Source organism: Zootoca vivipara, chromosome 8 (genome assembly GCF_965207765.1).
Source record: "Zootoca vivipara chromosome 8, rZooViv2.hap1.1, whole genome shotgun sequence".
Lineage (NCBI taxonomy): Eukaryota > Metazoa > Chordata > Lepidosauria > Squamata > Lacertidae > Zootoca > Zootoca vivipara.
The window spans coordinates 3,742,443-3,758,176 of record NC_142591.1 but is presented as its reverse complement, the minus strand read 5'-3'; the positions used below and the strand labels follow the sequence as shown (position 1 = coordinate 3,758,176).

The window sequence follows — 15,734 nt, the reverse complement described above, 5'->3', positions numbered from 1 at the left end:
TTCCAATCTGCCGCTGCTTGGGTGATTATTATTTTAAACAAAGTTTTTCTATTTTTTTAAAGATGTATTTATTAAAGATTTTTTAAAACAACAAAAACATACAAAAATACAAAACACAAAAAAATGCAAATTACAAAAAATACAAAAATACAGAAAACAAAAATTCTATCTTATAACCCTTATTTCTAATCTATTGACTTCCTCTTTCCCCCTTCTACTGCGGTTCTTTACAATTCAAAATTAGTAAATTCTAAATCTTATATAAACTCTAATTATTACTTCAATATTACCTTATTACTATATCTTTTATGTCTTATCCATATAAACTCGATCTATATCTATTTCTTAATTAATTTATCCTTATCTTCTTTCAATACATTTTTCACACCCTTGTATTATCTACAACCTCTTTGTATCTCCCTCACCTCCATTGGTACAATATATTATACGCTTATTTTTCAAATAAATTTTAAATTTCTTCCAATCTTCTTCCGCTACTTCTTCACTCCGATCCAAACAAAGTTTTTCTAAAGCCACTCAGAAACCACATAGACAGCATGGCAATGTCACATTGCAACCAGAGGTGTCTATGTTTTTTGACAGAGTAGATCCATTGAAACTAATGAACATTTATTTATTTAGTTAGTTAATTTATTGCATGTATATACTACCTTCATCTTCCAAGGATCTCAAGGTGGTTTACATGCTTCTCCTCCTCCCCATTTCATCCTCATAATAGCCCTGTGAGGTAGGTTAGGATAGGCGGTGGTGAGTGGCCCAAGGTCACCTACTGCACTTCATGGTTGAGTGCAGATTCAAACCTTGCTCTCCAATATCCTAGTCCAGTACTCTAACCACCACACCACACTGGCTCCCTTAACATGACTCGGTTAAGTCCATTAATTTCAGTGGGTCTGCTCTGAGTATACTGTCTCTCTTCCACTCTGGCCACACTGCATTGGCTATTTAGTAGGCATGACTAGTTGGGACAAAGTGGGTAAGGATGCACATTCAGATCAATCAAATGGGGATCTTTTTCACCCATGTTGGGTTTCCTTCAATGAGCATCTCCACCCACATTTTATGTGCAACTGGATCAGGGTAAGGGAATTGAGTTGGTCCAATTGCTACAAAAGCAGGGCCATGTTCCCTCTTCTATCTCACTTCTAAACCTTTGCAAATGTTTTCATACTCTCTGGCAAATTACGGTACTTGTTTTATCCTGGTTCTTTGTTGATGGCACTTACTTTTTTCCAAGCTGGCGGGCTACATCACAGTGCTTGAAACCTTCGAGGTGATACAGGCGTTTGGCCAATCTCTTGGCAGCCGCGTTGTCTGCCTTGCAGCCATTGACAAGGGTGTCTGTGCTTCCCTGGTCAAGTTGTTCTGTGCTACCCATATCAGAGTCTGAGTCAGAAAGGGCATCTTTTATGCTGGCATCACTGCAAGGACAAAACAATAACAACAACACACAGCTAAATAAGCAAAAGCTTAACAGGGTAGTGAAGTTATCAGGCATAACAATAACCCCATCAATTAAACCATGTTGTTTTTACAAAGCACTATATTTTTGCCCCAAATTTACATTGATAAGTTGTTCAAATAGATATGAGACTAATATTCCCACAAGCGGATGCCACTTTGGCAGACACTGGTTTAAGTGTATTTTTTCTTGCAGAAGGGTGTTAAATGTTTGGATCATCAAAACAGGATTATTCTGCCTTATCTTAAAATGTCCGATGAGGACCTCAGCATTCCACATGTAGGATGTTTGGAATACAGGGGTCACACTTCACAATATACTAGGATTTGGGGTAAATCAGGAACACAGCTTCAGTCTGTACAAAACAATTCAAACGATATGTAACCATTGTTTCTGTGGTCTCTCAAGAAGCCAAAGATTAAAGACTTCCAGATCAATGAGTTGATAGGATAGATTTATTATGAAGACAGCTGTCGAGAGTTAACATATGTTAGGAATCATACTACTGTGGCCTCATAACAGGTTGCCTTCAGGTACAAAACATATGCACTATGAGTATGGAACACTCAAGGACATTTTTTAGAAATGATCGCTTAAAATACATAGAAAGAGATGAGCCGCAAAAGGCTGAGCTGTCGCTTCCATGCAGAGCAGGAACACAACCATCTCGAAACATGTTGCATTCTAGTGTGACAATGTTGAGAAGCAGCCTTTAGACTCGAATGTTTAAGGCCTTTTCAGGCTGTTCTGATTAGAAACCTGTGCTCTGATCTTGGCACGTTTTTAGAAATGTCCTCCTTTCCGTACATCTTATTTATTCCGTACATCTGGGATTTAACCTGGTTTCTGTCTTGGGACTGTGCACTGGCCTAATAGCACCTTTAGAATACATGGCACTTTGCAAATGAAAAAAGAAAAAAATGTACCTATCCTAAAGAACAGTAATATGACTTTACTATAAGATAAAGATGTAGCCTTTTTATGGTCGTTTACTGAAAACTAACATTTAAAATTAACAATTAAAATAGAAAATACAGAAAAACACGAAAACATGAAATCCCATACCAACTTATATTTTAAAAATATCTCTTATTGCAGTATCAATAAAACTACACCTTTCCTTTTAAGATGTATCCAGAATTCTCTTTCCTTGTGAAATTTTGATAACATTATGTAAATTCATAAACTTTTATCAAACTGTAATATTCCATATTTTATCTATTTTATATAATTTATTTTATATTCCATATTTATTTTATTTTATTCTATTCAGTGGAATCAAACTGTTGTTACAAATGTGTGCAGTTAACACTTTTGCTGCCATTCAATAGCTACTATCATTTAATACTAGAATCATAGCCATCATCTGTTGGTTTTAGGCACCCATCCTTTAGGCCAAACCCCACACAATATGCAACTTCTCTGGCTTCAAAACCAATGGTTTTGAACAGATGTCTGAACAGAATCACTACACTTCAGCCCATGAAATACGAAGATCCACAAATGCTAGAAATACCCCAAATATCAAATCATGGAAGTGCAGGGTGTAAAAATCTGATTTCTGCCACTGCAAGCCACCTGCCATCTTAGCACTGCTACAGTTGTAGTTTTTTTTCCACTTTAGACTATGAATTGTACAGAACATGACATGACCTGCTCTTCCCACCCCACCAGATCTGCAATATACTTCACACCCATCAAGCTTTCTCACCTCTATATTGTCAGGAGTATGGGCAGGAGTCAGGCTCTGGGGCCTGTAGTGCTTTGCAGGACTGGGGCCTGCCTCAGCTTGTGCTGGAGAGGCAAGGAGTGGCCACTCAGGTGAGGCCACTTGATACCTCACTGCACCTGGTTCCCTTTAGCTCTTTGCCACAGCAACGCTATCTCTGCCTGGTTGCCTCTGGCCTCTTGCTCCTTGGACCCTTGCCTTGCCGACGCCTTGTTCCTTGGACCCTTGCCTTGCCGACGCTTTGATCCTCAACCCTTGGACCTTCACCTTGCTGACGCCTTGCTCCTCGACCCTTGGACCTTTGCCTTGCCGACGCCTTGCTCCTTGACTCCCAGACCTTCGCCTCTGCCTTGCTCCTTGACCCTGCGACTGCCTGCTGCTGGACCCTCAGCCCTGCACCTGCTCCTGCTTCTACACCACCATCTTGCCTCTGGTCCTGACGTCCTCAGCCAGGGCTTCAACCGCCCGTCGACTGGACCGTGACATATATAGAACTGGCCAAGGAGCTACGTGACCAAACATATATCTGCCATAGCATCCCATAGTCCCTCATTCTGAAGTGGTGTCCCTATGTCACCAAGAATCCTCTTTAAAAAATTCTTCTGCGCATAGTGCATAGGGCTTAATAAAAGCAAGCCTGACATTACCTAGGGAATGATATTGTGCTAATGGGGGGGATTGGTTGGTGGGAGACTGCCCTATATTGGCTGACGATGAGGAGAGAAAACAACAGTGGCTTCCCTGCCATGGGGGTTTTCTTGCTTCTGGAGGGCAGAAAGAAGACAGGCCCTCTGTGGGGTATAAAGAAAGCCCATGGCCAACATGCAAACAAGCAGCTTCAGATAAGGGGATTTCCTAAGGATTGTAAGGTAAAAAGGGAAAATACTCCTGGACGGTTAAGTCCAGCCAAAGGCAACTATGGGGCGCAGCGCTCATCTCACAGTGGAGAAAACGATTGCCCTCCCTGCTTGTAGTGATCTTGGCAACTATCGGTGCCCACAGTAAACTAGATAACTATTAACTCCCTAAAAACTTGCACGTCAAATGCAAATTAAGACATTTGATGTCACACCTAGCAGAATTCCTGAAGGTAGAGAGCATTTCCCAAAGCTGAATGAACAAGAAGTGGAGTCTATAGAAGGAAACCCTGATAGTATACAGTACTTCCATCATTTATCTCTTCCCTCCTTCTCTCCCCTATAGTAAAAAAGAGACTGTAAACGCCTTGAGTTGCATGCTGCCTTTCCCTCCTAACCCTGCTTTCTTAAGCACTGCAGCAATATAGAAATAATTATGGTTGTTGACCAATTAATGCAATTTAAAGTGCAAACCTATATTCAGAAATAAGTACCATTACGTTTAATGGGCCTTGCTCCCAGGTATGTGGATATAGGATTGCCACTTCAGTTTATTAATAATGCAATTAATTAATTAATTAATTAATAGTACAATTAATAATCTGCCTTTAACAAATTAATACATTAACTAGGGTTATATTAATTAGGAATATATTTGTATATCATGAAAATCTCAGCACAAGTGCCTTCTGAAGATACTTATGAAAATGTGATAACAATCTACACATCACCCTCTTCAATCAAATTTAGTATCTAACAATTAATAAACTTACACTTTCATAGATTGATCTACCAACTGGACCAATTAAAACCTGGAGCTTTATAAATACCGCAACAACATCAAGCATATGAAATAAAGCTGAATTTTCAAGTGATTCATTAGTGAATAATTGGTTAAAACAGCATAGTTAATCAACTGCAAATATCAAATTGATTGACGGCTGTTAGTATAAGAGGATCGTTTTACCTGATTGAATTAATAAGCCTCGCGGCATCTTCTTCTGGTCTCTCCATGTGGTACCCATTGGGGATGTTTTTCAGAGATACCCTGCTCAGCACATTTTCGGACCGGCTGCTGGTGATGGAATGCTTCAGGGGGCTCCCAGAGTCACCATCCATTGCCCCGGCCATTGCGCCTTCCTGCTTATCTGTTCTTGTGGGCTCCAGGACTTCCTTCCCGTGAGCAAGGAGTTTCTGTTCTAAAAGTTCAGAGCTTTCCTTAGTTCTTTGCTGAATAAGAGGTGTGAGTGGAGCTTCAAAGCTAACACAGCTGTCTGTCTCGTCTGTCAGCGAGAGCACGTCCAAGGAATCCAGGCTGCTATAGTATGTACCCTTCATGAGGTCAGATTCAACAATTTTCTCAAAGGTAGAACTGAATCCGTCCCTGATGTCTTTGAATGCAAAATCTTCCCTGTCATCGTCACTGCAACTTAGCTTGCATTCTGCGCCAGTGAAGCTGAAATGAAACCATACCACTCAACAATAAAGAATTTGCACTCACTGAATGTCATTTTTTTCCCAGAGATAGTATAATTTGTGAATTGGGTTTTAAGAGTAGAGATGCAAATCACAGAATATAGAAAAGCTTTTGCAGCAAAACATACCCGATCCTAGAATATAACTTTTGCACTAATCTAGTCAACCACTGTAGCACAAAATGCTCTCTAAGACCAGAAAATGTCTAACAGCCTGGTAGTATTTTCTTAGATACTTCCATGACATGCTGAAGAGGCAGGAAAAGCGGTTTGCTTCTTTAGCAGTGAAAGGGGTGGGATGAGAACTTCAAAGAATAATAAATTCTTTGATAAGCAGAAGGATGATAAAGAGAACCAAGAAGACAGAATCTGGCTCCAAAATGGGGAACATTTGGGCAAGGCTGCAAGAAGCTTCTGACATGCAAGACATACTGCACAAATCCTCTGATAATTAATTCCTTTGTGTCTGGATTTTGTGTCAAAGAGGTACCACAGTCACAGAATCCAGTGAAAATTCTGACTCAGCCCACCCACCACCCAAGGAAGTTTACTTGCCTAGGAATTCCTGTTGGAGAAGGCCGAGGGCACAACCCCAGGGGGATGGCTCCAAGTTGGAGTACCAGCCCTTTAAATAAAAAAGCTGACACACTGGGGGAAGGAGGGACAAAAGGGGCAGCAAAAGAAGGCACCCTTTGAGTCAGCGGCAGCCTTGGAATTCCCAAACCCAGCTCCCAGTTTAAGGCAGCTTTCAGGAAAAAACTCAAAGGCATACACACTAATCTGAGTTTCAAATGAATGGACTACATTTCTGTTACCTTATCTGCTCTTCTCCATCCTCAGGATCAAACAGCTCTGCAACATCCTGCCGTAGATGCAACCCTGCATTGCCGAATGTCTCGCTGTTCTTTTCCAAAGCAGCAGCCCCAGTCCTCGGAGTGGTTTGAGTCTGTGTCAGAGCTTCCCCCTTGCTGTCAAAATCTCTCTGTTCTCCAGGCTCTGTGTGTAACCCATTTGTCAGCACCAGGCTGCTGATACTGTCCCTGGCACTTCCTGACTGTTCCTGCTGAAGAGATTTCTCCCTCCTTGTGTCTGCTGCTTCTCCCTGGTGTTGGATTGCATCCTCCACACAGGAACCCTGATCCGTGCCTTTGTACATTGATCCGGGTGGCTCGTCAGCATTGTTGCGGATGCTGGGTGCGGTGCCAGGGGTTTCTGCTGGCTCTGTTGGCCACTTGCTCTCATTTGAGAGGATTGTGGCTAGCTGCGTGCTTGAGGTGTGTGGCTCATTATATGCTGCCGGTGACTGTGAAAACGGAATATTTCCATTCATGTTCTGTTGATACTGACTTGACTCGCTGATTTGAATATTGTCTACAGAGAGAGAGAGAGAGAACATCAGAATCTCGACAGATTGATATTTAAAATTAAATGACAGTTAGTATAGAACAGGTAGTAAAAAGTGCTGGAAATGTCAAGAGAATGATGGTGAATTTTATCATATGCGGTGGACATGCGAAAAGGTTAAAAAATACTGGGAACAAATATATGAGTTGAAAAAGATGTTTAGATATACTTTCCCCCAAAAACCTGAAGCTTTTTTATTGGGAATAATGGGTAGGGAAATCGCTAAAGAAGATCAGAGACTCTTTATGTATGCTACAACTGCGGCAAGAACTTTATTGGCCCAAAAATGGAAATTACAGGATTTACCGACAGTCGAGGAGTGGAGGACGAAGATGATGGACTATGCAGAACTAGCTAAGTTGACCCACGGGATCCGTTACCAGGGGGAAACAAAGTTCCAAAAAGAGTGGTATAAATTTGTGGAATATATCGAGAAGAACTGTAGAAGCTTAAGGACACTTGCAGGACTAAAATAAATCCTACGAATTGACTTTGAATAAGTAGGTAAAAGAAACTGCAGGACTAGAGTGAAAAAACAAATCCGAAAGACGGGAGGGAGGGGAGTTATTTTCTTTCTTTTTTCTTCTTATTTTTCTTATTCTTTGTTAAATGTGATTGTAGGGGTTAGTGGATGTATTTGTTAAATGTCTGTTATTTTGTGTGCTTATGTGAAAATTAATAAAAATTCTTTTTTTAAAAAAAATGACAGTTAAATGATGGTAAGTCTTATTAAAAGCTGGCATCTCCAGCCAAAAGAAAACCCAAGCACCAAGCACTGGATTGGCACATGTCCACCCTTCTCTCCCTTCCTGCCCCTGAGTCCATTGCTCCTCTAACTCCTAAGCCTTTAAAAAGAGCATGATGCTGTGTAAAGTGCCCTGTCCATTGGTGGTCCTATATAAATCATTCAACTGGAAGTATCACATTATGTGGTGTTGGTAAAGCATGGTGAGCGAGCATGGTAAAGTGCTAGTGGTTCACTCTACATATTTGGATCACAACAGCTTTACTTCTACGACCAGAGAATTGTACTTAGTAGAATAGTTCATAATGCACCAGCATCTCTTAAGTTAGTGAGCCAGTGTGGTGCAGACTTGTGATCTGGGGAACCGGGTTCGTGTCTCTGCTCCTCCACATGCAGCTGCTGGGTGACCTTGGGCTAGTCACACTTCTCTGAAGTCTCTCAGCCCCACCCACCTCACAGGGTGTCTGTTGTGGGTGAGGAAGGGAAAGGAGATTGTTAGCCGCTTTGAGACTCCTTCGGGTAGCGATAAAGCGGGATATCAAATCCAAACTCCTCTTCTTCTTCTCTTCTAGTGTGCTTATACTTGTCTTGTCTTTTTATACAACAAACAACAACAACAACAACAATTTTATTATTTCTACCCCGGCCTTTTGGCTGGGTTTCCCCAGCCACTCTGGACGGCTTACAGCACATATAAAAACATAGTAAAATGTCAAACATTAAAAACTTCCCAGTGCAAGGCTGCCTTCAGATGTCTTCTAAAAGTTCTTTAACTCCTTGACATCTGATGAAAAGCTGTTCTGTTCCACACCTTATACTTTGAACTGAACTGCGTGGGCAAGGACTCCTCTTAGCCATGAACTGGGAAATGCTGACAACTAGAGAGCATGCAGACTGGACTGTTCTGCTGGACTACCATCATGTGCGGCATGATACCTATAACTTGTCAAATGACTCCACAAGTCTCACAGCTTTCAGCAACTGGTATTCGGAAGCTTACTGCCTCTGGCAGTGGAGGTAGAATACAGCCAACATGGTTGGTAGCCACTGATAGCTAGAAGACTTCAACTTTGCTATGGTATGAGCTTTTGTGGACTTTTATCAGATTCATGAAATATCCTGAATTGGAAATTAAATGGTGTGGTGAGAGGGAAATTTAGCACAAAACATACCATGTGGTTTCACATAATTGTCAGTCTTCGTACTTTGTGTATCATTTCCCTCTGATCTCAATGTCAATTTTTAAAAGAAATATACTGTACATGTGTATATTAGAGTATATTAGAGTGTGCATTTGATCCGGGCTGATCCGTGATTTGGCCAGGCTGGCTTGAGGCAGGCCTGGATCACCACATGTTAGGCCAGGTGAACCTGAAGTGATCTGGGGAGAAGGAGAATGATGCAGGTGGGAGTTATTCTCCCCCCCCCCCTTGTATATATACTTGCCAAGTGAGGAAAGTAGAGGCACAAACTCTTCTGTTACTCTTTCTTTGGATGGCATCGTCCACCATGTAGCAGCTTGTGCCCAGTGCTTTTGACAGCCAGTGCTTTTTTCTGGGGGTACACATACCCCCTAAACATTTTGTGACTCCAAGTTTGGCCTCATTGAGGGGCAGTATAGGAAAATGAGAGTACCCCTAAACATTTTCTTTTTAGAAAAAAATTACTGTCGACAGCTGTCTACTTTAGGAGGTTGTTGTTGTTTAGTCGTTTAGTCGTGTCCGACTCTTCGTGACCCCATGGACCAGAGCACGCCAGGCACTCCTGTCTTGCACTGCCTCCTGCAGTTTGGTCAAACTCATGTTGGTAGCTTCGAGAACACTGTCCAATCATCTCGTGCTCTGTCGTCCCCTTCTCCTAGTGCCCTCAATCTTTTCCAACATCAGGGTCTTTTCCAGGGAGTCTTCTCTTCTCATGAGGTGGCCAAAGTATTGGAGCCTCAGCTTCACGATCTGTCCTTCCAGTGAGCTCTCAGGGCTGATTTCCTTAAGAATGGATAGGTTTGATCTTCTTGCAGTCCATGGGACTCCCCTTCATGGATCAATGCCTTGTCATGGCGAAGGGGCTTGAATAATAATAATAATAATAATAATAATAATAATAATAATAATTTATTATTTATACCCTGCCCATCTGGCCAGGTTCACCCAGCCACTCTGGGCGGCTTCCAACAGAACACCAAAATACAGAAATCCATCAAACATTAAAAGCTTCCCTAAACAGGGCTGCCTTAAGATGCCTTCTAAAGGTCTGGTAATTGTTGTTCTCTTTGACCTCTGGTGGGAGGGCATTCCACAGGGTGGGTGCCACTACCGAGAAGGCCCTCTGCCTGGTTCCCTGTAACTTAGCTTCTCGTAGCGAGGGAACCACCAGAACGCCTTCGGCGCTGGACCTCAGTGTCCGGGCAGAATGATGGAGGAGGAGACGCTCCTTCAGGTATACTGGACCAAGACCGTTTAGGGCTTTAAAGGTCAGCACCAACACTTTGAATTGTGCTCGGAAATGTACTGGGAGCCAATGTAGGTCTTTCAGGACCGGTGTTATGTGGTCTCAGCGGACAAACGGCGGCTCCCTCGGCCTATAGAGCGAGATGAGCGCCGCGACCCCAGAGTCGGACACGACTGGACCTGATGGTCAGGGGCCCCTTTACCTTTACCTGATATTCTACAGTACCCTTTTGAGCTTGGGGCAGGGGGAAGGCACAAAATGTGTTCAAACCCTGGGAAAATTGGGACTGAAATGATGGGGACTGAAAATTGGGACTGAAATTATGCCATATTATCACGTTTCTGCTTTAACTATTATTTGTGCTTTTATCTTGTATTTTTATACTGAGGTCTTTTGATGAAGGGCAGTATATAAATCTTAAAAACAAATAATTGTGCTCCCTGGGGGGAAATAGCACAAGTTACCTGCACAATGAGCAGCGCAGCTCATTGTGATAAGAATGGGAAATTTTCAGAATTAAGTCAGGGACCTTCCATGTCAGTACAGAAAAGAATTGGGCAGAGTCTCAGGGGTGGGATAGAGACCATAACTTTGGAGGTGCTAGTTGGACGTCAGAGTCAACAAATAAGCACTGAGCCTTCACTTATCTGTCTGTTGAGTATTGTCTCTTGCAGTTAAAAGTGCAATTCTTTATTTACAGCACCCCCTGCCCTAAAGACTCAAGGCGGATTGTGGCAATTTCACTCTGAAATATAGATACCGTAAGTCTCTGGCAGCGTTTATAGTTTTGGCATACAGAGAGAATGTTTGTAATTGCCGTAACACCTTAAACTACAGCAAAAATGTGCAAATTTGCAGTTTTGTTCCTGCTGATAAGTTAGCTATAAATATCTTTCTTAGTGCAAGAGTAACACCTTTTGCTTCCCATTAATACTGCTGAGATGTATCACACCAGTAGGGTGATTGGAAATGTGGAATTACTGGTGTGTAATGAGGAAATTTCATCCAGATTTAAGGGCGGCTTTTACTGGCTGGAACCAAAAGGAGGACCATACTTTTGGTATACATACTGTTTTGAGGTGTTTTGGGGTGGGGTGGGGTGGGAGTAGGCTGTATGCCTGAGTCTTCTATCCCAGCGTTTCTCAACCGTTGTTCCGCGGCACACTAGTGTGCCGCGAGACGCTGGCTGGTGTGCTGCGATGTGCGGCGATGAGAAGGGCGATTTGCATTGTCACGTGCCTGGTGGCCGCCAATAAACAACACTAACCCGCCGGAAAGGAATCCGGCCGGGTCACGACGCGGGGCGAGCGCAGCTCTCAACAGCCACCACCACGGGAGGGTGGTTTTAGACAAACTTAAAGAAGCTGGCTGGATGAGCTCAACCTGAAACTTGCTGAGCAAAGGATTGTGCTGGCAGAGAAATCAGCGGCTTGTGAAGCCTTATTACAAGAGATTGCAACCAACACAGCAATTGGCAAGTGTTTATTACAGTCATAATTATATAGTCAATATAGGGCGGCACAGAGTTACAATTTTTAACTTTTTTAATGGTGGTGTGCCTCATGATTTTTTTCATGGAACCTTGGCCCAAAAAAGGTTGAGAAACACTGTTCTATCCAACAAGGATCCAATTGCTGGAATAGCCATACAAGTTTCTTGCTAATGGCCCCTAAACATGGATCATTAAATAACAACTCTGCCAGAGGACAAAAGGGGGAGCCCCCTCCCTCAACTGTCAAAGCTAGAGTATAGATGTGTAAACTAGAAGCTAGAAGCAGGAAGCAGGCTGGGCAGCTGAGAGACAGAGGACTCAGCAACCCTGGAAAAGAAAAAATGAGTTATAACACTGTGACACTAGATGGCACTGTGGAGTCCTGACGTTTGCCCACGGGATTTCCCTTTAAGAAGTTTACAACACGTTTAACAGAATTGTGTTATTTTTGCTGTGTCTAGATCCAGCCAGAGGGAGGCCTGATTTCTGCTGGAATTGAACCATATTAACTTCCTGTAAGAAAGAACCAGTGTGACAACCATAGAGTGAATATGGGGCACAACAGAAACTGAGAAGGCTTTATATTGGGGATTCACGAGTATTCTGTAGTTTGCTCCAAAAGAAGCTGATCTTTTGAAGCTGCTCAGTTTGAGATGCTAAAAATTACCTGACACCTTTCCCACCTTCTCTTCCAACATCCCCCCAACCTAACAACTTGCCTTTGGGGCAGGGGCAGATGGCAGCAGAGGTAGCAGTGGGCACTTCAAAGACCCTGGGGTGGGCTTAGAGGACTAAAGATGCTCTGCTGGGACTTGCAAGCACCTGCCACCACTCCAGTTTTTTAGTTTGGGGGTCAGTGAAGCGGGTGGTGGCTGTAGAGGCAAGATTTTACATGAACAGAGCCGTGCTTGCCTTGACCCTGATTTTTTTGAGTGCCCTGTTTGAATGAACTTAACATCTCTACTTTTATGCCTGGCTGTCATAGGTGATGGCGATGTCATCAAGGAGATGGAAATGGAGTACCGGTAGATTAGTTTGGTAGTTAGGCCTATTCATTCATTTTAAAGCAACCTCTCTTCCTACAAATTTATGGAATATAGTTGCTCCTCATGTCCTCACTTTCAGCTTGCCTCAAGAGAAGGATGGGTTTATCACCATGAAATATACTCGGAGTTGAGAGTGAATTTCATGCTCTTTATTCAGCTCATAATCATCAATGAGAAGAAGAGAAGAAGAATGCCCTTTTCCCAAAACCATCTGCTTATATACATTATTTACACAATGGGCTTTGCGTGATTGGCTACTTCAGGGCTACACCTGTGGGCCAATCAGTTTGTGGATTGACTTCTGCCAGCAGCCTGATTGGCTGCTCCTGCAGGCCAATCAGGTTGCGGATTCACTTCGGGTGGCTCCTGCGGACCAATCAGACTGCTGATTCTGGATCCTATTGTTCTATGATTCAGCTCAGTACATAACACCCCATCTCATAGAACCCTAGAATTGTAGAGTTCGAAGGGACCCTGAGGGTCATCTAGCCCAACTCCCTGCAATGCAGGAATTTCAACCTCAACATGCTGGAAACTGAACAGTTTGTGCTTCATCAAAGTCTTCCTCACTTTGATTACGCTCCAAATCTGCTAAGATTGTCATACATTTTGTCACCTGGACATGATATGTTGGTTTTATCTCAGTCCTGTTATAAACCACAGAGTTTGGTGTTTTTCTTTCTCTCCAATTTTCAAACACACAGACACTTGAACATCTAAACAAGAGTTCTCAAGAACAATATTATAAATCCTGTTCACTAATTTGTGTATTTTTGTTAACCCTAGTAAAAGGTCTTGCATTTTTTTTTTTTTACTGGCCCAACACAACTTTTGTCTAACATACCCTTCATCCACAACAAATCACCTGCTGATCTATATCTATTAGCTGCTATGTTCTTTGCTGTATCTTATTTTTCTCCTGTGTAAAAGATGGTTGCACATCAACAACAAGGCAACTCCCACAGGAAAGTATTCCAGAACATGTCTACAAGTTCTTCCCATCCCCATTTTGCCTTGTGGTCAAATTGGGTCAGCTCTGTTACTTTTTCATTATTGTGATCAGGACATGGCAAGAACGTCCACCAAAGAAGCAAGAATTTGGCCTTGCTTTGCTTGTAATTGGAAACAAGACTGTAGTTGCTTTAGGAAACTGATTGGTACCAGACCAGTTTTTCATTAAAACTGAATAGGCAGCGAAAAGGATTTACTTGGTCATTTTATTGCTGTGCTGTTGGAAGGATTCCCACTGCTGGTCTGGACGTTGCACTAAAGCAGGGGGCAGGGATGACTTTGAATTGCCACTGCAACTGGTTCTGATCTTGTTAGCAGTGAAATGGGAGGAGGCTGCAAGGACAGTAAAAGCCTTTCTTTCAAAGACTTCTGCATCAAGCCCTTAAATTCTCCTTCTTCTGGCAATGGAATATAATTTGTTCCTTGTTAGAAAGGACAACATCACCAACTGCAGCAAAGTAGAATCCATAGGTATAAAATCAAGGGGGATTACTGAACATAAATACCTATTGAAGATTACAAGTTGAATTTGGGATGATTTATCATCATCATCATCATCATCATCATCATCACTACTACTACTACTATTACATTCCTTCCTTCCTTCCTTCCTTCCTTCCTTCCTTCCCTCCCTCCCTGACAGGACTCAAGGTAGCTTACAGATAAAACAAGAGTAGCTTAAAAACTTAGGGAAAAACTATAATTTAAAAACAATTGAGCATACACACACACTTCCGGCTCCCCTGTGACACACACAATATTTTTAATAACAATTTTATTGAAAGTTTTTTAAAACAACATTAAACAATAAAACTCAAAGTCATTCATAAGAAAATATGAAACACAATTGTATAGGGGAAAGAAAAAGAGAAAAGACTAGAGAAAGGACCAACTTAAAAGACAGTTTATCACATTCATGTTATGCATATCAAATCATGTGCCCACATATAGCAAGGCTTTAACGTGTCCAGAGGAGGGCAACCAAAATGGTCAAAGGCCTGGAAACGATGCCTTATGAGGAACGGCTTAGGGAACTGGGTATGTTTAGCCTGGAGAAGAGAAGGTTAAGGGGTGATATGATAGCCATGTTCAAATATATGAAAGGATATATACATAGAAGAGGGTGAAAGGTTGTTTTCTGCTGCCTCAGAGAAGTGGACACGGAGCAATGGATTCAAACTACAAGAAAGAAGATTCCACCTAAACATTAGGAAGAACTTCCTGACAGTAAGAGCTGTTCGGCCGTGGAATTTGCTACCAAGGAGTGTGGTGAAGTCTCCTTCTTTGGAGGTCTTTAAGCAGAGGCTTGACAGGCATATGTCAAGAATGCTTTGATGATGTTTCCTGCTCGGCAGGGGGTTGGACTGGATGGCCCTTGTGGTCTCTTCCAACGCTACGATTTTATGATTCTATGATTCTATAGCCCTTTGTATCTTCAAATCCCTGTCTGCTTCCCCTGCTTTGTTGTCTTCTAGCTACTCTTCCACCGCTCTGTTCCAGCAGTACACATACCCCATGGATTCAGTGGCTACTTATCCCCCAGATCCTATTTAGGCTACTGATCACTCTTCCATCCCTTAGATCACATTCAGCTAAGATATTCAGTGGTGCTTAGTTACTCAAAACTAAATTTTCCTGGTTTGAGACGTTTACTTCCAACAGGAAAAGACTTTTCAGTTTAGGGTTGCCATACACCTGGAATTTCCCAGCCATATCAGGAACACTGCTCAACAACTTTTCACTGTTTGAAATATAGCAACCCTATTTTCAGTTCCTTTACAGGACCTGCACTGTTAGTCAACATGCTATCACTGCAGAGTGTGCAGTTAGTTGTAGCATTCAAGAATTGCTGTTGCAGAGAAGCCACTCCTTGATCCGGTGCTCCGCGCAGCGCTGCTGGGTGCCGACTCGGCAGGCCACCGGATCAAGGAAGCGGCCTGCCAGGTCGGCACCCAGCAGCGCTGCACAGAGCACCGGTCTGCAGAGTCAGCGCCCAGCAGCGCCACACGGAGCAGCGCCTCCTCAATCCAGCACGCCGTTGCTG

At 42.6% G+C, this 15,734-nt stretch overlaps 1 protein-coding gene across 1 annotated transcript in view; it reads right to left on the bottom strand.

The window, feature by feature from the left end:
• Window positions 1-6,874, bottom strand: part of PSD2 (pleckstrin and Sec7 domain containing 2) — a 41,957-nt gene extending 35,083 nt beyond the window's left edge. The window contains exons 1-3 of the mRNA XM_088675980.1: window positions 6,360-6,874; window positions 5,037-5,525; window positions 1,248-1,442 (exon numbers count right to left, since the gene is read on the bottom strand). Of these exons, the coding sequence (XP_088532106.1) occupies window positions 1,248-1,442; window positions 5,037-5,525; window positions 6,360-6,874 (1,199 nt within the window). The remainder of the gene's footprint in view (window positions 1-1,247; window positions 1,443-5,036; window positions 5,526-6,359) is intronic.
• Window positions 6,875-15,734: the final 8,860 nt, after the last annotated feature.